The sequence below is a fragment of the Artemia sp. Qi Xiang Cuo genome, chromosome 16 (genome assembly GCF_049724085.1).
Source record: "Artemia sp. Qi Xiang Cuo chromosome 16, ASM4972408v1, whole genome shotgun sequence".
NCBI lineage: Eukaryota > Metazoa > Arthropoda > Branchiopoda > Anostraca > Artemiidae > Artemia > Artemia sp. Qi Xiang Cuo.
The window spans coordinates 58,282,490-58,306,486 of record NC_142809.1 but is presented as its reverse complement, the minus strand read 5'-3'; the positions used below and the strand labels follow the sequence as shown (position 1 = coordinate 58,306,486).

At 35.4% G+C, this 23,997-nt stretch overlaps 1 protein-coding gene across 3 annotated transcripts in view; it reads right to left on the bottom strand.

Annotated features, from left to right (window-relative positions):
* The window catches only part of LOC148943128 (KICSTOR complex protein SZT2-like), a 495,507-nt gene that overhangs the window by 389,508 nt on the left and 82,002 nt on the right, over positions 1–23,997 (bottom strand). For all 3 annotated transcript variants that reach the window (XM_089102275.1, XM_089102276.1, XM_089102278.1), the window contains 5 exons: positions 22,264–22,530; positions 12,168–12,285; positions 8,979–9,157; positions 4,752–4,952; positions 2,536–2,614 (listed from right to left, as the gene is read on the bottom strand). In XM_089102275.1, the coding sequence (XP_088958401.1) occupies positions 2,536–2,614; positions 4,752–4,952; positions 8,979–9,157; positions 12,168–12,285; positions 22,264–22,530 (844 nt within the window). The remainder of the gene's footprint in view (positions 1–2,535; positions 2,615–4,751; positions 4,953–8,978; positions 9,158–12,167; positions 12,286–22,263; positions 22,531–23,997) is intronic.

The following is a 23,997-nucleotide window of genomic DNA, read 5'->3' as shown; positions in this document are numbered from 1 at the left end:
TTAGATTTATATATAAATACTCCAAAGGCATAAAACAAACTAATAAACCTCATTGGCTAAGCCAATAGAGCTTGGGATCTATAAGGCATTAAAGCCAGAGGGTTGTGGATGAGATCCTCACGTGCGTATAGCTTAAACCCGTTTATTTCAACCTCACTCGACTCAACCCATTTAACTCAACCCTCGTTCAACGCAAACCCCATTTAACTGACCCCCATGAGCGTTTGATTAAATGAGGGTTGAATTTCAAGGGATTCAGTTGAATGACGGGGGGAGGGGGTTGCATAGGAGTTGATTCAATCGGGGTTGAGTTGCATGTGTGTTGAGTTAAATGTGGGTTGGGCTGAACAATTGTTTAGTTGAACGGAGTTGCGTAAAAAGAGAGTTAAATTGCAAGAGAACTGATATCCACACTTGATGTTTTCCGCAATTATTGAGAATATATTCTTTTACAGGTAAAAGTTCCGTTTGCTGAGAAAAAAAAATTACATTCGGGCTAAAATGCGCGTGCGATGGATGCAGAATTCGCTTAAGGCGGTGGTGGTGGATTTTTTCTCTTCATAAATGGGTAGCTCCAAATTACAGTTTTAGTAAGTCTAACCTGTTTGTCTCACGGATGGGTATTGAAATAAAACTTTCAGGGATTTTTTTAGAAGAGGGGGGGGGGCAAGGCAACTTTAAATTCTTAATGTTTTATATAAGTCTCTCTGTTTATTGACACTTACACCGGAAATACCCAAAATCTTAATATTTTGCCGATCATTACTTTTTTTTATTATGACCTTACTCTCTCCAGAGTAAATTCCCACGTGTCTCTCCTCTCTTAAAACCCAAATTTCATCTCTGCTCTGTTCTTTCTAATAATAATGTCACTTTTAACTAAAATTTGAAGTCTTTCAGATCTGTATTTATTTTATACTTAAATTCTGAGAGTCGATAAGAACCTCTTATAAAAAAAAGGGAGAGAATTATTTACCAATTCATTTTTGAAAAGCAAAACCATAACGATTTACTTTCCTAATATCTTTTATGCACCAATTTATTGCAAGCAGTGAAGCCTGTGCACAAGCAGTGAAGCAGTGAAGCCTGTGCGCAAGCAGTGAAGCAAGCAGTAAAGCCTGTGCACTTTTATTTCCTCTCGCTGACAGGATCAGCTTCCAGGAATATTATGTTGGATGTCGTATTGATATTTAGGAGGATGCGGCACCTTACGAGATCACCCTATCTCGTCCATTATAACTTTTTTAGTTTGTGTGGCCAAACTATTTAGAATTGACTTGCCATAACTTGGATAAGAAATTGAAAAGCCGACACCTACTTTCCCAAAAACTTTGAAAAACATTTAATCTCTCATTTTGTGCCACAGAATTCAGTTTCAATGAAACTTGTACCATCAGAAAGCGTGGATGTTCTTGAAGCGAGCAGAGTTTTCTTTTTATAGTTCTAGAAAGGCCTGTCCCTAAAAATATTCAATCACGCCTACTTGGAAAATGTTAAAAATCAGCTCCAAGGAAGCATCATTTGAGCAATTTGCTCTGGGAGCTCCCTGTGGCGCTACCAGCTTTGATTGAAAACCTTGCTGACACAAGAAGAGTATTATCGAAGTTGCACTGAAGATATAGCGCTTTACTTAACGATTCGTAAAAGATTGTATTTTTTTTTATTTTAAACTAGCATCTTGCTAGCTTTTCAAACTAGTGAGACATTTAAGCTACCCCAACAATTTTTACCAAAATTGCCTCGGAAGGTCCATGTGGTGCTGGGAAAACACGCTAATAGACACTTTGTCTTTGTGACGGTCAGCCGACACGGAGACTCACAAAATGATTTTTAAGGTATCGAGTGGCCTTAATAAAAAGAAATTCAATGAAAGTGACGAGCGACGCTATAACGTAAAAAAAATAGTGCTATGTATCTCTCTTTACACTTAATTATTTTCTTCATAGTGCTCCAACAATAAACTTGCTCATTTAGGCAAAGTTGCTCACCACAGTAATAAATGCAGCCAAACCGTGAAAGCAAATAGGTAAAAGAAAACCTTATTGCAACATAAGAAATGACTGGCTATGTTTATTATATTCTAGTGGGATTATAATACAATCTAAACTTCAGCGTAAAGAGTAGGGGGATTGAGGTAGGCGACAATTCCCCTCAAGATTGGTACGATTCAAAATCACTATTTACTGTTATTTGAAGAACTTGCTGATTGCGTACATACCTAATCGATATCTGTTAGGTATCCCCACGTGGTCCCCCACGAATAAAAAGTCCCCTAGCATTTACAACTTCTATTTTAAGATAAATAATAGATAGTGCTTTTTCATAATACAAAATGGATTTACTTAGTTTATAATTTTTTATATATATAATTATCCATTGTAATTAATAAGTAATAGCGATTTAAGGTGAATTCTTTATAATTATTTAAATATATTTTACTTGGATATATGCCTCATGACATTTATAGATAGTATTTTAAGACAAATAATAGATAACATTTATTCATGACACAATCAAGGAAAGTAGGATGTTTACCTTCATTGATAATTCCAAGGCCATTGTTATCACACCATCGCTACAAACTGCAAACCGAAAGCCTTCAGAGAGACGCAGTCTGGAAATAAAACATTCAATTTTATTTAAATTAGATTTTTATTTTGCTCTGAGAAAAAAAATAATATGAATTTTCTCGGAACTGCTCTTTTTAAGACCTATACATAATGATATACAGCTAAGATTATTTCATGATGTACACTGGATATACACCGGATAATGATATACACCGGATTATTTCATGATGAGATTTATCTGACTAGTTCAGATAGAAGATGTTGCAACTTCAACACATCATTTATTGCTCCAGTAGCGGCGCAGTGAGTTTGATGTCAGCTTGGTAACAAGGGACCCGAGGTTCGACCTCTGCTGCAGCAACACACTGCATGGCTCGGAACTTGATTCCGGTGATGGGATTATGCGAAAGAGTCTCCATAACAGAAGAGGAAGAAGAAAGAAGCTTTTATTTTATCAAACAGTCCGTGGTAACGAACTATAAGTAACGAGCTACTCGACTCAATAGTAACCGCAACTTTAAAAACCGAATCTCGATAACAATAGATACATCAAAAGAATCAGATGGGATGCGATGAGTAGAATGTTCAACTGACCAAGAGGGAAAATGTGCATGCTACTATCACTACTACTACCACTACTGCTACGACTACGACTACTACTAGAGTTACGAGTATTAAGGTGAAACTTTTAGGGAATGTTGATGGGGAAAGTTGAACTAAATCAAAACGCTATGTGCATGTAGTTGCAAAAGGGCGCATCAGCAATACCTTATGAACGGCTTTGAGTTTTATGTTAGAACATTCAGGTATGTTGATGGGGATGTTTAACTAACCAAAGGCACTATGTATGTACTGCTAATACTACTAGAGGTACTAATATTACTACTACTACGAATAATGGCCTTGTTTTAGGGCCTTTTCCTATTAAACAGTTCGTGGTACCGAACTATAAGTAAGGAGCAACTCGACTCAATAGTACCCAAACTCTAAAAACGGAATTTGGCAACAACAGATACATCAAAATAATTGACCTTTTATGCTGATTCTAAACATATAAAATCCATTAAGTTTGATGTTACCCATCAAAAGCCACGAACCTGAGAAAATTTTTTAGATTTTCGAAAAAGAAAGAAACACTCCCAAAAAGTCAAAGGATGTGAATCAAAGTCCTACCATCAGATTGAATATATAATAGAACCCTACTGTTGATATTTCAAGCTCCTCTCTACAAAAGTGTAGACTTTTGTATTTCTATTTTTCCAGAAAAAAGATCACGGGTTCGTGTTTATTCTTCTTTTTTTTTCTAAACTGAAAGTAAGGAGTAACATTAAAACTTAAAACAATCAGAAATTATTCAGCATATAAGGGGGGATGCCCTATCCTCAACCCTCCCTCTTTACGCTAGAGCTGAAATTTTGTCACAATCCTTTAGGAAAAACTGCTCAAATACAAGGTCCGTACAGTTTGAATGAGAAGTATTTTTAAAGACTTTATTTTTGCCTGTTATTTAAAGCAAATTAATGGTCCTATGTCAATTCTAAATTTTTGGTCAACCTTCTTAAGGCCATAGGCGGGCGTGCCTTGTTTGCCTCTCATTCTAGGGAATCTAACGGTCCTATGTCAATTTTAAATTCTTGGTCAACATGCCTGAGACTCTAGGCAGGCGTGCCTTTCCAAAAACTAACGAACAACTATGTGTCCAATAAGAGAGTCATACTTACTCCCGCCATTTACCCGTGCCGCAGCCATTTAAACATTTGCCTCTCAATTACTTGGACTATCTGTCTTGACTTTTCTATTTCTACAATTAGCCATGTCTTGATGCAACTTACTGCAAAATACTTGATAACTTCACTTGAGGGTTGGTTCAATAAGAGCGAGGGTTGAAGAAGGGGTTGTCTCTCCTTATATACGGAATCATTTCTGTTCGTATTCAGTTTTAATGTTGCTCATTACCTTCAGTTGCAAAAACTTTTTCTATTTTTAATTTTAGCTAAGGATTTATAGCGAAGCTCTTTTTTTGACTGGCCTTATTTGAATTCCTGAGCCAGCTTCATTATTCAGCTCTAAGCTGACAAACTGTTTTATTGGTTACTTTGATGCTGAGAAAAACTATTTTGTACAAATAACTAGTAATTATATACCCTTTTTCAACCCCAAAGAAAAGAAACAGAAACTTACTTAATCAAAACGGCCAGAATTCTACCAATTGATGCTTCATCCAAAGAGCACTTTTCATCCGACTGCATTTTCCAAACCCAATGTCGCTTCTCTAAGAAACGTGACAACGACTCATTTCGACTCTGATTTGATCGGAGGCTCCTGGAGCTTCCAGGCTGGAGCCTTCTTGTGTTTATATGGGACTTTAGCTGCTTGTCAGTCCTACAAAAAAAAAATGACCTTAAGATATGTAAACAAAAAATTACACACAACTTAGCAGATAGGGTTTGAGATACCATCGTATTGGCATGAGTCCAAACATCGTCAGTGAACTCTATAACAGTTGAAACTATTTTTCGGGGGGGGGGGCATGTAGGTGGCTCTCTGACAATATATACTTTGCTACAATTCAATGTTTAATATCAATATTTTTATTAAAAACTCGTACATTTTTTAAAATATCTGGTGCAAGCACTTTACAATCAATTCATTTCTTGAATCTTTGTAGACTATTAAATTTAAAAAAAAGTTTTAGGAGCAACATTAAAACTTAAAACGAACAGAAATGGTTACGTATATGATGGGGTTCTCCTTCTCATCAATACCTCGCTCTTTACGATTAAGTTCGAATTTTGTTCCAATTCTTTAGGAATGACCCTTGAATTACAAAGGCCGTTGAATTCGAATAAATAGCTCTTTTGAAAGTACTAAAAAAACTTTAGCGTGAAGAGCAAGGTATTGATATGGAATAAAAAAAAATGGTGATAGAAAAAATTTCATAAGTAGAACATAAAGACAAGAACACTGGGGTTTTAGCGCATGGAGAGGATGTGTCGATCAAATGGTTAAAAGGATAGGTACTTGATTCAGCCGATGCTTGATTGACGGTCATATTATTGCATATTATACCAGGTAAGAACATTAAAGTGATAACTGTTATATAAAAGAATAACGTAGATAAGGAAGTTAAGTATGTGCGTTCGCAGGTTCGGTGTGGAATCAGGGGTTAATTAGGGTTATGTTCTATCCACTTTTGTATGGATTGTTTTGATGTAATTGGGCCTAAAGAGAACAGCATAGGCAATAGGAGTCCATGGTATCAAATTGGAAGGTGAAACTCTCCTAGACATAGATTATAAGGATGGTTTGAATGTCCTAGACAAACTTTTAGCTAAATGAATGAACATTTGAGGGTGCAGGAGTAGGTTTGAAATTTAATGCCAAGAGGACAAAGTCACTGGGACTAGGAATAAATAAGGGCGAAGAGGTGATGTTAAGTAACGATAAATTTCATCAAATGGATAGCTTCACTAACCTGCGTAGTATTATTAGTAAAGATGGTGGATGTAGGGAAAATGCAAAAAGTAAAACAGCCAAGGCAAAGGGAGTTCTTTTGCAATTGAAGAGTAGGAAGATAAGTCAGCAAATTCATATTAGAAAAATATTTGATGCCGAATTCATAACAGTGGCCAAGTGTGGCTCGGAAACGCGGGAGCTTCGAAAGGTTAAGGCGACTAGTCAAATGTTTTCCAAAGGAACTGTGTAAGATTTGTTTTAGGCAGGGCCGTATCCAACATTTTTTTTGGTGGGGGGAGGGGGGTAAAAAGGATTTTTGTCACAGAATAAACTTAGAAAAACTCATAAAACACAACTCATGAAACACAAGATTCGAACTCACCTATTCCCCCTCCCCAACATAGACGTAAGTTAAAGTTTTAACCTAATCCACGGGCCAAAAAACAAAAGAGGATAGACCAAAATTTTAACTTTGGAAATATTCATACTCGATAAAATGCCAATAAAAATTGGCTTCCCCATTAATGTTTTTCGCCCCTTCACCCCTGTAACTAGTACAACCTTCGATCTTCTAAGGCGGTCATTTGAGATTCACTAAGATTAGAAGGTGAGATTCATTAAGATTTATATTTTATTGATGATTTTAATGTCCTAAGTTAAAATGTTGGCGAGGTAAATGAATAAATGGAATTAGAAGAGCCCAAGAACTAATGTTGAGAAGTTTCAAATTAGGAATAAATGTGAATGCAGAGGAAGTGATGAGAAAATTGACGTAGTAGAAGGATGCAGTTACATAGGTGGCATTATTAGAAGGGAACGTGGATGTCTGAAAGCATCTGGACTGAAGTCTCAAATATGTCTTGACTTTTGAGAATTACGCGATGTATAAATTCACAGAATAATCAAGAATAATTCCAGCAGCCAATTTCCTGTTTGCAATAACTTGCTCGTTTAAAGTTTGAGTTTGACTCGAGTATTCAATTTAATTTTACTCGTTTTAGAATTACTTTATTTGTCTATATCAGTATCTGTTATCTTTGTGTTTGATTATCTATTTCAATTTCTTTTTCTTTTTAGGTTTCATTTATTCCACCTTCCAACATCAGGATACTTAAGGCCACTGTAACGACAGCTGTTAGGCATGGTTCTAAAAAATCGGTGTTTCAAAAACTGAAGAGTATGTGCAACATGTCTTTCAGGGGGTCTACACAAGGATACCTTGAGGGACTCACTGGAGCGACCTTGCACCTCAATATAGCATGCTAACAATTTGATTCAATCCCAAAGTCTACGTCTATAGACTGGAAAGACTGGTTAACGCAGCGAGGAAGCATTATAGGTTGACTGTTCTTGTTTGGTAATACAGTTAGGGGCAAAACGAAAGCACAATGGCGTCAATCAGGATTAAGAAAGGTTACAAAAATAAAGATTTAAAGGAATCGCATTTGCCATGAAAGGAAGAGAAATATATCACTTCTTCCGTATTTTATGTCATCCTCTTGATCATAGGCACGTACATTCATTGACGTACACGTACAATTCTCTGAATCTATACCCTATGATTTATCACTGAAATGGTCCAAACTTTGAAATGGCCAACTAAGTCTGCAATTTCCAATTTTTTGGGGCCCGGAAGGGGGTTGTAAAGTTTTTCACAACCAATCTCACGAAAAATCCATGAAATTACAAAACAGATTGTATTCTTTAATAAGAATTATGTTACTAATGTACTTGTTTCATGCACAAAATTTTCAAGATAATTATATTTTTAAAATATAATTAAATCAACAAATATACTTATTTAAAAATTTAGTAGAATGACTAATCTTTGTTTTACACTACAAGTTGTTCAGAAAGGGGTTTATTTGCATCTAAAAAAAAATTAGGCGCTATTAAATTGGCTTGCGCGCATTAAGTATTGGGTTATAAGGCGTAATTAGATTGGCGTAATTAGATACGTCACAAATAAAAAGTAACGAAATTAAAGCAAACTTTTTGATGCATTAATTCTTTTTATACCTTTTTATTTATCTTTATATCTTTATATATCTTTATTTATCTTTATATACCTTTTTAATTCTTTTTAATTCTTTTAAAAAATTCTTTTTTTGCATTAATTCTTTTTATTTTGTAGCAGCATTAAGGCATGCATAGTATAAAAATAGAGACGAAGACAATTTTACCGAGATTGGTTTGAATGACTTAGATCCTTCTTTCCATCCCCTCCGGCCCCCTCCAATGCCCCTCCCCCTTACTGTTCTAAAATAAGATTTTTCTGAGTTTGCTAGGAGTGTTAGTCTTACATAGCTTAATGGTGTGACGCACTGCTATATGGTTAAGGTAATATCTGTGAATCATAACTATTTTAATTATAGTTCATTAAATCAGGTTCGGAAAACCACATGTCTGGAATCAATTTTAACTTTATAATATACTCTTCAAATAATTTATTTTCTATAAACAAGACTAAAATTTGAATTAAAGTAGGTAGTTAAAGGTAATTAGGTAATGAAGGTAGGTAAATTAGGTAGTTGAAGTAAATAAGTGAGCAGACCTACACCCTAATACAGAGGTCTTAATGCTATACCTCCCCCACTCCACTCCTTCCTCGAGGGAGAAGTGGTTTACGTCAGGATAAGTTTAGCTCAATTACATTCATTTAAGTAGGGTTTCTCAACCACGGTTCCCAAGAGCACTAGATTTCTCCAGAACGTTCTAAGAGTTCCACAGGAGAGGAAGCTACGATGAAACTAAGCAAACTAATAGAAAAAACATAAAAGAACTATTTTTAATAATGTGTTGGGGTCCTTAACGACATGAATTTTATTTCAGAGTCCTACATGTGCCAAAAGTCTGAGGAACTGAGAAAAGTCCTTCAACACTTACGAAACTTTTGTAGGAAGCAAATAAAAAATCATTTTTGTCAATTTTGAGAATTTATGTCGTGCTTACTTGATTAATATTTTTTCCAAGGATTTAGTCATAATGTGACAGCATTTATGTTCCAATTTTCCTTCTATGACGAGACCTTCTCTGACTGAAGAATGGCGACTCCGAACTTTCTGATCCTTGTAATTTGGATGCTGGGGTACTGAAGTTGATCCTATGCAATTCTTTAGGTCTTCCAACACCTACAAATACCAGAATTTGCCAACGCCAAAGTTACGCGATCGAACAAATAAGATTATATTACAAAACGATAATGCAATTTAAATTTTTGGGGTTTTAAAAAGAACAAAAAAGGTAAGTCACTTGAAAGCTCATACACAATCATGGCTTTCCATTTTACCCATCTGTCTACTAAAAGTGAAAAAGAATAAAAAGTGGTTCCCGTCCTATACCTCCGTGTAAAGTATGCTTAAATTCCCTTGGTTTATTTCTGTTACCAATTTCTGAAATTCACTCACATTATTCCTTAAGCGTATGTCAGAAAGGATTGTCAAATAATACCACATTTTAAAATCTGATTGGTTGTCCCACTCTCCTGTATGAAATTCTAAGCAAATAAAAAGAAAGAAAAGTCAAATTTCCCCTGATTAGTTCTCCAGGTCTGCCACTAAAAAAAAGTACTTAACACACTTTAAAACTATTAAACTAAAAGTCATATTATTTAAAGCGAATGCAAATATAAATCCCTCCCTTCTTGAGGCATTGTGAAAAAACACTTTTTTTTATTACATTCCTCTTATATTAGAGCATTAGTTCTTGAAGCATTAGGGGAAAAGAGTAAAACGGGTAAAGAGTAGGGGAAAAGTACTGGGTGTTTCAATAGCCCAATTTTTTGGATAGTCAATCTGCTGAAAATCCTCTGATCTTACGTAATTCTGCCAGATTTTTTCTGAAAAAAAACGCCTTAACGGCAAGATAAAAGCCCTTAAAGTCTCTTAAAAATCGGTTTTGAAACGATCTTACAAAATTGATTATCCAAAAAACCGGGCCTGATGTGAAAGTTCCATAATAATGCAACCGATCCAGAACTACAATACATTTTAAGTTCATAAAATATATTGAATAATTTCAGTGAACTATTCCTTGACCTACATGAAGTGACAGTACCGATGTTTGCTAATGACACGTCGCTTTTTTGTTTTGCAAGAACTGAGAAGGGACTACTTGAATTAAGCAAGAGATCGTTAGACACAATTTCAACTTGGATGCGAGTAAATAAACTACAAGTTCACCCGGCTAAGGGTAGTTTTATTATATTCTCAAGAACAGCTACATATTATCCAAGGACTTCTCGATTAAAATACAGTTCCTATTAAAATACAGTTCCTATTACATGTGGAGTTCCACAGGGCTCTGTTCTTGAACCGCTATTATTCTTAATTTTTGTAAATAACCTAAGTCAAACCATGTCTAATATCAAAAACAATTTCAGTGGATTATTCCATGATCCACAAGAAGCGACAGTACCGATGTTTTCTGATGGCACGTCGCTTGTTTGTCTCGCAAGAACTGAGAAGGGAGTACTTGAATTAAGTAAACAATCGTTAGACAGAGTTTCAACTTGGATGCGCGTAAATAAGCTACAAGTTCACCCGGTTAAGAGTAGTTTTATAATATTCTCAAGAACAGCTACATATCATCCATATGTTTCTCGATTAAAATACAATTCCTATGAAAATACAGTTCCTATTACATGTGGAGTTCCAAAAGGTTTCGTTCTTTGGCTGTTGTAATTCTTAATTTTGGAAGTGATGTAAGTCAAACTATGTCTATCATCAAAAACAAATTCAGTGAATTATTCCCTAATCCACAAAAAGGAACAGTATGTATGTTTTCTGGTCACACGTCGTTTATTGGTCTTGCAAGAACTGGGAAGGGATTACTTGAATTAAGTAAACAATCGTTAGACAGAGCTTCAACTTGGATGCGCGTAAATAAACTACAAGTTCACCCGGGTAAGAGAAGTTTTTATTATATTCTCAAGAACAGCTACATATCATCCATAGATTTCTCGATTAAAATACAATTCCTACTAAAATACAGTTCCTATTACATGTGGAGTTCCACAGGGATCCGTTCTTGGACCGCTATTATTTTTAATTTTGTAAATGCCGTAAGTCAAACCATGTCTAATACCAAAAACAATTTCAGTGAATTATTCCATGATCCACAAGAAGTGACCGTACCGATGTTTGCTGATGACACGTCGCTTGTTTGTCTCGCAAGAACTGGGAAGGGATTACTTGAATTAAGTAATTTAAGACAGAGTTTCAACTTGGATGCGCATAAATAAACTACAAGTGCACCCGGATAAAACTAGTTTTATTATATTCTCGAGAACAACTACAAACTATCCATGGATTTCTGGGTTAAAATACAGTCATTGCGAGATTGAAAGGAACTCTTGTGTCAAGTATTTAGGTATTACATTTGATGAAACTTTGTCGTTTAGGAAACATGTCAACGATTTGATCAGGGAACATCGGGATACTTAAAAAATCCACACATTTGGTCCCGCATCGCATTTTAAGGCTGTTGTAATATACATCCGTATGCTTTATTTTATTCTTCGGTATAGTTAGGGACGTTTCCGTCATTAGTGAATCCAATTCGAGTTCCCCAAAATAATGCCATCCGTTTACTCTGCAAAAAATCTTATAGTGATTCTGTGAGAATGGAATATGGTAGGCAAAAAATTTTACCAGCTGCTGGCTTACGAAATTCTTATCACCTGTTATTTATGTTCCAGTCTACTAATAAATAATAATTCACCTTTATGCTTCTCAGACATGTTTCAGGTCAGGTCTGATAGCCGCAATTATAATACTCGAACAAGCACGGCTACGGCAGTTTGGAAGCGAGAACATGTAACTTTTATTAAAGTTGGAGTTGACATATGAAACATGAATTGCACGAGAAAAAGCAGGGGAGACATCTCAAAATAAATAGTGAAACCTGGATAAAAATTAAACTAGCGAACAAGCAAATAATTCTCAAATAAAAACAATTTATGTTTTCCTTTTATCCAATCACTAGCTTGGTGCACTTTGTCGGGTTAATTTCTTTTTCATTCAGAAGTGACTGATTCTTGTCAAAAGATCTTAACATATTTATAACCAAGAACGGGCCTAATATGAATTTAAAAGCTCTATAATAATCCAACGGAAAACAAAAAAACTTTAAGAAAATTACCTTAGTTCTAATAACGTACGGGGTTCCGAATAGAAATCCAATTTTCATAACAATGTACGGCGGTTTGGAAGCAAGCCGAATAACATAAAACCACTTGGGAGATCTCTCTTCTTCATCACTTGAAGTAGAATTATTTCAGTCCATTATTAACATTTAAACATACCATTAATCAGATAGTAATAGTTCATGTTACACCAAAAATATTGACATTCATTACATTTTACAACTGATACTTCCTATTACTAACAACAAGTACACAAATCGAATAAAGAGGAACAAGATACGTACACAGGAATTTATTTAGGTCAGGGGGCCACAATGTAAGGAGAATGGCAGGAAAAAATCATAACAATAGGTGAATTGTGTGGAAAATATAGATACATAATAGAAAAAAAAAAAAAACGTATGAACCTAAAGACTCTTGGGATAGAGTCAAACAAACTCAAGCCCTCTTCCCCTGTTATTGCATTAGTGGAATCCAGGTTAAGGTAGAGGCCCCCCCCCCCCCCCCACAGATCCACCAATAGAAAGGCCATCATCATTAGCATAACGAATTGGTATTAAAACTATTGACTAGCCTCAATTGTCCATAAGTGAAATCAAGGTACTTAATTTTGAGCTCTATAATTCCGGTAAACTATATTTTTGAAATTACTTTTCTGAACTTTATCGACTCTAATTCTGATTACTCAAAAATATTACATGTGGTAGGAAAAGATATAGTGTGCAAGTCACTGACAGGTAACCTTAGAACTTATACTTCTAATAAACCACCAATTCAACTTAAAATACATAATAATAGAATGATCATTACAATCAAAAATTCATGGTAATAAATAAAAATTAAATTGATCGACTATGTTAGATCTCTGTCACAACTCGAGTGGTATTAGAACAAAGCATCTTCCTAACGTCTGCAGAGAATAAGAAATGGAATTTGGTAATTCCTTGAATTTGAATACCCAAGGTGTATCGCTATTTTTAGCATCGACCATTATCGAAGTTCAAGAGGATTGTGGAAGTTTAAACTACCGTCACTCAACTTTAATTAACAGATAAGCACGATGCTGTATGGGCTGTATTTATGGTTTAAAATAGCGAATGGACTATACGTATAACGGGCTAAAAAAAGGCCACCAGTACAAACAAAACCCAGGAGGATTGAAAAAATACGGATATTTATTTATCAAGTTCTTTAAATATTAATGTTCAAGGTGTACAGACGCGGTTTTAGGCGAGGGATAGAGGGGGTACAAAGGGACAGGGGACTGAGATTTTAGGGGCGCAAAATTTCAAATAAATAATCAAGTGGTTATAGTCATTTTTTAATTTTCATTTTTATCAGAATAAAGTTGAAAACGCATTTAATAAATGAAAATAATCAATAAATTGTTAATTATAAAATAAACATAAATTAAAAAATAATGAAATAATAATAATCAAAATAATTAAACTGAAATAATGAATGATAGTTAAATTATTAAATTATTTCAAAAACAAATTAATAAATAGATAACAATAAAGTATTCATTATTTAATAAATTAAATATAATTTTGTTAAAATTTGGCCTGAAAATTTAATAGCAGACAGACGGGGGTGGGCTAATCAAGATTTTGCACCGGGCGCAAGAGAGGCCAGAACCACCACTGATGGTGTATGGTTATTTATAGTATCGACTACAATGGAAGTTCAAGAGGTGAAAGTCTAAGCTACTGTCACTCAACTGCATTTAATAAATAGGTATAATGCTACAAGGGCTATATTTATGGCTTGACATAGCAAATGGGCTATACAATGAAATACATAAAAGCTCACAAAAGAAACAGAACCCAGATGGATTAAGAAGAAAAAGATTTTATTTATCAAATTCCTATACGTTATTTTGTAATTCTTTATTCTGGGGGGAGGGAGGGGGGTTACATTTTCTTTTCGGCAAGATTATAATAATCTGGTTGATTTACAATAAGAAAAAAATTAATTACCGTGAACCAAAAACAGTAGACCCTAGCACGAGAGAATAGAAGGGGGAAGAAAATAGTAAGAACTGAGTTCAGCTACAGAAAATTTTATCGAATGATGACAACCCAGAAACTATTAAATTTCTTCTTTTGGATTCATTGTCATTCAATTTTTTTTTTTTTTTTTTTTTTTTTTTTTTCTATCATGCCTGGTAAGTTTGCTCGATATATAATATATAATAATATATAATAGCTCAAAACTTGATTTTTGCGCACAATGTACTTTGCTTTGGACGAAAAAGCTGTTTAAGCAGGGGGCACAAGAAAGGATTTTGATGATGATTTTAGAAAGGATTCTATAACATTTACCCAATACCTGGTTTTAAAGGGGGTGCGAGAAAGTTTTATAACATTCAAATGGGGGCAGTCCTGAAAAAATGTTGTGGAGTCTCTGTGCTTGTCAAGATAATTACCGACCGTCTTAAAATTGATAAATTCTCACCTATTTCAAAAGCAACATAGAACTTCCCTTTGAGGCTTACATCCGTTAAGATTCAAAGGGGTGCAGACCTGAACTTAGGCATAGAACCACTCTACTAGTCAAACAAAATTACTGAATTTCTCAAACTAACCAAATTTTAGGTTAGTGTGAGTAAGGTTCGTTTAATGTTTAGAGTTATCATTATGATCTCGCCCGAGTAACAGCATAGTTTACACGAGAGTACTTGTTATCAGTGTTCAGTGGCGGAGCTAGATTAGTTCACGGATTTTTGAAGCCCATATTCCACTGTTGCCGTTTTGATATTTAGCCATTATTGACGCCTACCTGTCCTGGTTGTATTTTTAGCCATGCCAGTAATTAACGGCCAAAGCGAACAACACATTAAGATCAAAGTGGGTAAATAAATAATTGATCTTATTTGAGGTAGGTGAAGTCTGTTTACTTTAATTGGTATGGGTCGTAATCGCAAACGTAATCGTCCCGCTGAGGACTCAGAAAAACCGTTGAATTCTACAGTGACTAGTACCGGAAGTTTTATCACCCAAATTACCGTGGAAAATTTATCACAGAATTTTTAACAAACTACTTGAAGCTGTCCAAGATTATTTGAAAAAAACTACGTTTTCTAAAGAGTTAAAGAGGCTGAGTTACAAGGTCGAACCTTAAAACGTACAGGGATTTTTAGGCACAGTTGGGGGGGCTGCCGCCCCCCAAACCCCCCGATTTCGCAGCCTTCAAATAAAAAAAAAAGTTCTTTAAACTGAAAGGAACGAGCGACATTAAATCTTAGAACGAACAGAAATTATTACGTATATGAAAAGGGCTGTGCCCTCCTCAACGCCTCGTTCTTTACGCAAAAGTTTCACTTTCTCACAGCTCTTTTTTTTAAACAATAAAACTTTAGCGTAAAGAGCGAGGCGTTGAGGAGGGCACAACCCCTTTCATATACGGAATAATTTCTGTTCGTTTTAAGATTTAATGTCGCTCCTTACTTTCAGTTTAAAAAACTTTTTTTTATTTAAAGGCTGCGAAAGCGGGGGTTTGGGGGCGGCAGCCCCCCAACTGTGCCTCCTATTCCCTGTACGTTTTAAGGTTCGACCTTGTAACTCAGCCTCTTTAACTCTTTAGAAAACGTAGTTTTTTCCAAATAATTTCTGCACATTTTTGTACAGTTTATTACTTATTATTGCTTGACTAACTGTTAGCTGATCGTGTCAGGAGTTAAAGTTGGGGGGCTGCCGCCCCCAAACCCCCGCTCTTGAACATTTTTGTGTTAAGGCTTTTACTTCCTGAATACTCAAATCACGTCGTACAGGGTGCCTCCTAATCCCTGTACGTTTTAAGGTTCGAACTTGTGACTCAGCCTCTTTAACAGCCCCCCAACTGTGCCTCCTAATCCCTGTACGTTTTAAGGGTCAACCTTGTAACTCAGCCTCTTTAACTCTTTAGAAAACGTAATTTTTTCCAATAATTTAAAAAAGAAACTGAGTTTCTTTTTTAAAGTTTAAATTCAGTATATAAAAAATTTGCTCTGACGGTGAATCGAACCCAGGTTTTCCGCCTTACAGTCGGAAGTATCAACCACTGGACTAATGAGACACAACTCTAATTGTTTTTTAGTAAATGGGATCTATTTTCGCAAAGCAAAGCCCCACACAACTTGAGATTTGTTTTTTAGTTAACAAAGACAGAGTAATCAGATTGAGATGAACTTTTGAGGATGAGCTCCCATTCGCCAGGAGAAATCGTTTTCTAAATGACTACATGATCAAACAACGTTAAAGTGGGGTTGTGATAGGATAAATTAACATAGGCTATTATAGGAAAACGAAGTTTTTCGTAAATGTAAATTCGGGGGATAATTTTTTCGGTCTGAAAATATCAAAAGGCCCTAACAGGTCGAATTCTGCTTCGAATGAGTCCTCATTCACCCGGATCAGTTGCCAACTGTGGCCGGTAGGCGTGGATAAGAAAAAAAAGACATGATGCTGATGACTTTTAAGTGGCGATATTTGGTTTTTTGAAAACAGGGAAAGAGTGATCTGATTGAGCTGAAATTTTGAGGATAAGCTTCCGGGCCCTAGGAAAGCTTAACCTCTAAATTTCAGCCCAATCGGACAACGTTAAAGGGGGCTGTGGTGGGAGGGTCGAAACTTCCGGCCCAGTTTACCCCATGAAGATAAAGTCGGAGGAGGATGAAATTTTGCAAGTTTCTTAGTTTGAGCTTGGGCTACAAAATGCGATTACCGCCGTCTCTCTGCGACCTCTAGGACCTGAAATCGCTTAACATTGTGGTGGGTCGCCTCTTTATAGAGGCACAAGTGTGTCTCCTTGAAAATAGCAGAAAACTTGACATGGTGAACGATAAGTTAAAAACACTAGACGATCGTGTTTCCAAATTAGAGGCAACCCAGTCAGACCAGTGTTCTCAAGTTGCTATTCACGATAGTAGAATCGAAGTTCTAACAAATGAGAACACATCCTTGAAATCACAATTTTCAGTTCTTGTTGATGAAGCTAAGGCCAAGGGTAATGCAGTTTTGGAAATGTCGGATAGGCTTATTAAACTTGAAATTGAACAGAGGGATAAAAACATAATTGTTTGGAATGCAGGTTGCGAAAGTGAAAATGTTGCTGTTGCTTTGTTCCATGATATTGTCAAAGTGGGTTTAGAACAGTCTACTGTACCACCATTCAAAATTATTCAATGCAAGAAGGATGCCAAATTTTTCAAAGTCAAACTGAGTGACAAGGAAACAAAAATGGTCCTATTACGCAGTGCAAAAAAAAAAATAAATAAAGAATAAGAAAATTGGCCCATTCAAGGAATTGTTTCTTAGTGATGATGCTACCCCTGAGTTACGTTGGGTTAGAAAAATTTTATTTAATAAGCGAGCCCAGTTAGGAGATGCAGGTTTTGATGCAGGGTTTCTAAATCTTCCCCACCTTGTGTTCAGTTCAAACGCCCTGACGGATCGATCGCTAAGTATTTTCAGAATGATGTAATTACTGAACTTGTTAGACCGGCTATAGCTATGACTATGGGGAGCGTAGTCAAAGAGGTCGATTCGGAAAGCAGAAGTGAATGCTCTGCTTGCATGTAGTTAATTGAGAAATATTTATGTTTTTTTATAGTTTGTGAAGTAAAGTTAATTAATTTTAATTGGCTGTTAGAGTTTAGATTGGATACCCTCGTGTGTGATGTATTGTTGTGTTTTTTTTTTCATTTTTTCTTTTGATTATTTTTGTTTCATGGTTTGTTGTGAGAATTGAGAGATTATTTTTAATAATGATTGGTACATGCCCTATTCGTCACTACATGCCATTTGGATTTTTAATAGATAGTGGTTAGAGATCTTGTTCTACCTCTGGGGGCTCGTAATATAATTGATTTAGAAAATCAGAAGGTAAATTTTTATAATTATTTTAATGAATATATTAATAGAAATTTGGACTTTGTGGTTCCAGCTTCTGACCCCCCTGAGGATTCTAAATTTGTTTTTATTTATGATTTTCAGGATGTAGAGTGTCGGCATGGTGGATCGGGAGATTTTGGGATTTTTCATTTGAATTGTCAGGGCCTAAATACGACATTTGATTTTTTAGCGAATTTAGCTAAACTTAATCTTTTCCATGTGCTTGCTTTGACGGAGACCAGGTTGAGGGACCAAAATTCTGCTCTTTTAGACATACCTGGCTATGCTTTCTTTACTTGGAACTAGGAGGCACGTCAGCACGGAGGTCTTGCGGCATATGTCCGTGAAGATCTCCATGCAAGAGTCCGAGACGATCTAAGTGAATATAAGGAAATGGTGTGTGAAACACTAGTATTACCAGCCAATTTGAATAATGTTGATACATATTTAGTAATTGTGTACAGGCCTTCTTCTGGTTCTATTCAAGAATTTTTGAGAATTTTCATGAACAGCTGGCAAAAGTAGAAATTAGTAATAACCCTTGTTTCGTTCTAGATGACTTCAATATTAACATGCTGGATATGGAGTCTTTAGAGAATTCTCAGTTATTAAATTTGTGTATGTCTTATGGTCTGTTCCCAACGATTAACATACCAACTAGAGTTTCTAGGACGTCTGCAAAGCTTTTGGATAATATTTTTTCCAATGCACCTTTTAGATCGTCAGGAGTTGTTGTAAATGTGGAATCTGACCACTTTGGTGTTTTTGCAGAATTTGATGTATCTATCCCTAAGGGAGAAACTCCTGAACAGAGTAAAAGAGTTGTAGATTTTGATCGTAGTGCCTTGTTGAAACTAAAAAATAATTTGAATCATATTGATTGGGTATCTCTGTCTGGAATTGAGAGTGATGTAAATATTAAATTTACACTCTTTTATGGTAAGCTTTTAGAAATGGTTAAGGAAGTGGGAGCAGTGAAGAATTTGAAAGGTCAAAAACATTATGGAAGGAAGCTATTGATAACGCATGATCTTCTTCGAAAAATAAATGTAACAGATAGACTGTTTAAGTTACAAGCTTTAAAACCTGCGGATGAGAATAAAGAGCGATACCGTGCTTTTCATAATGGTTTGAATAATCTCCTCCGTGAGGCTAAAAAAATATTTTAGTATGAAGTTGAAGGATGTTGAAGGTAACCCGTTGAAAACTTGGCAAATAATCCATAATGTTATAGGTCAGCGGTCTAATATTCTACCAACTGATTGTTAATGTTGTTAACGATTGTGACTGATTGTGATTGTTAATTCTACCAAGTGATTGTTAATGAGGTTATAATTGCAAATGGTACTGGGATATGTAATAAGTTTCTAAATCATTTTTCTTCAATAGGCCTAAAAATAGCCGAGATGATTTTCTCATCTCCAGAAGACCCACCCTTTGGATCCACTCTACCATCTCCTGCAAATGTATCACTACATCTAAAAATGATTACACTATATGAGTTAAGGGATATTAACTATAGTATGAAAAATAGTTCGTCCGGTAGTGACCTGGTGAGCCTAAAAAGTCTGAAATGAATTTTCCCTTCTATATCTGGTGTTTTGACATCACTGATTAATGATTGCTTCCGTCAAGGAAGGTTTCCAGATTGTCAAAAAAAAGCATGAGTGACACCGGTTTATAAAGGTGGTGATAGAAATGATTTGGGTAATTATCGCCCAATATCAGTCTTGCCAGTTATTTCTCGTCTTATTGAAAAATGTTTTAGTAATCGGTAGACCCATCTTTTAGAGAAGTTTAATTTGTTGAATAATAATCAGTTCGGTTTCAGAAAAGATAGGAAGACAGAGGATGCATTGATATTTTTGGTGAGTATAACTAACATAGCTTTAGATGAAGTATTTAAGGTTGGTGCAGTGTTTCTAGACCTACAGAAGGCTTTTGATACAGTTGACCAAGGCCTACTCCTGGAAAAATGCGAGGTCTATGGGATCCGAGGTAAAGCTCTTGACCTTATACAGAGTTTCCTGAGTAACCGGTACCAGTTTGTAGAAATGACTTGTATACAATCAGAAACCCTCCCAGTGGTTTGTGGTGTTCCGCAGGGGTCAGTTCTTGGTCCGATTCTTTTTTTATTGTATATTAATGATATGCCTAATTGTATCCCAAGTTGTTGTTTTAACGTTAGTGATATGGCCAAAAATCCCAGGAATGAGACGGTATCATTATTTGCTGATGACACAGTTGCTGTTAATACCGCGAAGACAGAAGAATTACTTCAGACATCGATGAAAGATGCTATTGAAAGGTTATATTCCTGGTTGAGGGTAAATAGGTTAAAGATTAATCTGGGTAAGACTAATTTTGTTAATTTTTTCCCGTTCATCAGATTGTTATCCATGGATTAAGGATATTGTAACACAGTATGGAACTTTAAAGCGGGTGTATTCTTATAAGTATTTGGGGGTTTATATTCATAAAGTTTCATCATTCAAACGCAATGTACAGTATGTTTGTAAAACTGTGTCTCGTAACCTGAGTAGGCTATAATGAGAAAACTTAAGCATTTTTATCCTCCTTTTGTTTTACACCTTCTTTATTATTCCCTTATCCATCCATATATAATGTATTGTAGTAGCTTTATGCTTGGAACATTTCCTTCTATTGTTCGGCCAGTACGAGTTCTACAAAACAACGCTCTTCGGCTGTTAGATGGTTTACAACCCTGGGATTCGTTACGAAACGCGTATGAGCGTGTAAAGATATTGCAAGCTTCTGTATTACGGGAGCTGTTTAAAATTCTATTCATTTTCAGGATCCAGACAGGTATAAATATCCCGTGTTTTGTTGGCCTAGCAAACCTCAGGTCTTCCGTCCATGATCATGACATAAGGTCATCGGTAGATTAAATTTTCGCTGGTTGTTATGCCCTGATCGATGTTTTCTTTGCTTCATAGGGGGATCAGAAGTTGGAACCATCTTGATCAAAATATAAAAAATGCAGGTGATATTTCTTCATTTAAGATAGTAATTAAAGGGATGCCTTATAGTAAGTATGAATTTTAGTGTTTTTTTTTTTTTTAATATATATTGGTTATTATTTATGACTCTTGTAGGTGATGATTATGAATATGATATTAAATTTAATAAAATGTTAAGGTGTAAGGTGTGTGATGCTGTTTGGGGACTATGATATAGATAGTTTTTTTTTTTTTTTTTTTTTTTTTTTTTTTATTGTTTTGTTATGTTGGTGTATTTTTGCCAGCCTCTTGGACAAGTTTTTACTTCTTGGGTGGCCGCTAAACTGATGTTAAATTGTCTGTTAAATTGTTCTCTCTCATATAAACCTATATAGGAGCACCACTTAAGGTTCTTACCGTTCAAACCACCAGTGAAACCCTTAGGTCTAGTCCGTAGACCCGTCTTAGATCTAGTCATCCCTGAAAACCACAATTTACTAAGGTTAATAATTTTAGCTTCAGAATCATCAAGCCTTTAAGGCAGGACCACATTTTCCCCTGTGCTGGCACGTTGAACTGTGATAATGAAGAAACAAAATTAATAGGTTAAATCTAACGACACTTTCTGCCCCTAAAAGTTCAAATATCAAAAATCTGTTAACCGCCAAACACATACGCACCTTCATTAGAATGATACACCATCTTCAGCTTAAACATGCCATCTGTTTTAGCTTTATTTTTGCAGGTTTCTCACTCACGTTTCTTTCTTTAATGTGGCAACCACTACTACCAAAAACTAAGTAATTTCATACATAGGTCTTTTTCATTAAATATTGAAAGTTGCGTAAATCTACAATTAACCAATTCAAAAAATCTGATATCGTCTTTACTATGCTTAGTACATTGATATTCAGAGGGATGTACATCTGGAAAGAAGTGCAAAATGCATGTTCTAGTTAAAGATAATTAATTTCTTAAACTAGTAATATTCTCAACTCTTACAAAAGTCAACACAGAAGCGCCCTTAGTCAACACAGGAGCGCCCTTATTCAACACAGGAGCGCCCTTAATCAACACAGGAGCGCCCTTAGTCAGCACAGGAGCGCCCTTAGTCAACATAGGAGCGCCCTTGATCAACACAGGAGCACCCTTATGGGTCCCGCTCCTAGACATTCGAAAGGGAACAGATCCAGAAAAAGGTGTGGAGTCCCTATACTACTTAAACAGAACTAATAAATTTCTTAAACTGAAATTCCTACCTTTTACAAAAACCAACATAGGAGTTATTATCCACCAAAATAAAGCTTGAAAAACTGGCTAAAACACCGCTGAGGGCTGTTCTAGAAACCCTGCAGGAAATGACAGGTCGGTACTTCTCCCCTAATGACATAGAGGGTATGTTTTTAGATAACGGGGCATCGTGCTCCAGAAGTATGTCTATACGATGGACATGAAACCACCGTGCCCAAGACGGAAAATCAAGAAGAGAGATGGCCCTCCAAAATTGGCCAAATGCACCAAATTCGCTGCAATTAGAAATTAATTAATTGAAATTAGAAATTAGAAATTAATTAGAAATTAATTTATTGAGGAGTGATACAAACAAAACAAGTTGAAAGAAATTTAATAAATAAATCACATGTTAAGCCAAAAAAGTGAAGATTTCACTTTACAATTCTTCTTTTATTGTCGAAATCCGGGTAATGACATGAAATTCAAACAGATAAACAAATTGCAAAATTTAAAAGATGGAAAAGCGAGACGAGAGGTCGTCTTAAAAAACTGTTTAATTACTCCAAGTTCATTACAGTATCAAAAACAGATTTACTCAAAAGTGACGAGATACAAACAAACGTTGGATTACATTTTATGAAGGGAAAAATACACCTTAAGTCAAAAAAGAAGAAAAAACAGATTTTTAAATTATCCAGTTACAAATTCTTTTTTTTTAAAGGATGATTGCATGAAAAATGTTTTCTAATCTAAGAAAAATCGGATCTTTGCATGAAAAATTTACAAATAAAAGAAAAGTTGTTCCAACGGCTTATACATATTATCATCGATATTTCAGTCCACAGTTGGTTTTAATATATCAATACAATATGGAAACGATATTATATGCAAAGAACAGACGGCAAATTTTAGCCTTTTCTTTTTGGTTGACAAAACGACGAAGTGCTTATTAGAGTTCAGTTGTATTCCAAGCCAAATTCAATCGGAAATAACTACAAAAATTTTTGGCTGTTAGCTGCTCTTTTGGCTGCTTACAAGGCAAAGAGGTGTGTTGTTAACTCTGCAAAAGTCAGTATAAGCAGATCGGTAGCGCAGAAAGAGCAGTGTGTACCTTAGCCGGCAGACTACATTTAAAATGGCATTGCTTCAACATACTCAACCAACCTTCAAAGTTTTTTCATTAGTTCTCACGAAACACTACAAACTAATTTGGATCAGCGTTGTCAATGCGGTACAATTGTACCATTTTTGGTACAGTTTAGGGGTCCTATATTGCGGTACATTTGGAAATATTTTGGTACAATAAAATTTTTCTGTGCATTTGGGTTTTATTTGCTCCTATCTAGCTCGGAAACCTTTTCGAGCTTCAGTTTTATAAAAAAAAAAAAACTTTCTTCTTTTTGCGGCAAATTTTTAACTGCTGTTCAGATAGTACAAATTAATCTCTTTCCGTACAATTTTAGTCCGAAGACTGGTACAGTTTCTTTCAAAGCGTTGGCAACGCTTATCCAGATATATCGGAAGTTTTTAATAGTTTTTTTTGGTTGGTGAAAACGACGACGTTGGCACTGAATTCCACTTCTATTCCGGGAGAAATTCTACCAGCAAAAATCACAAAAACAATAACAGAAACCGAAAAAGATACTGAAATTTCTTTTGCCTGATTACAACGCAAAATAGGTGTTTTTTCAACTCATATTCTTCAACAGATTCAACCAGCTGTCAAAGTTCTTTCATTTCTTTTTTGAAAACAGTACAAT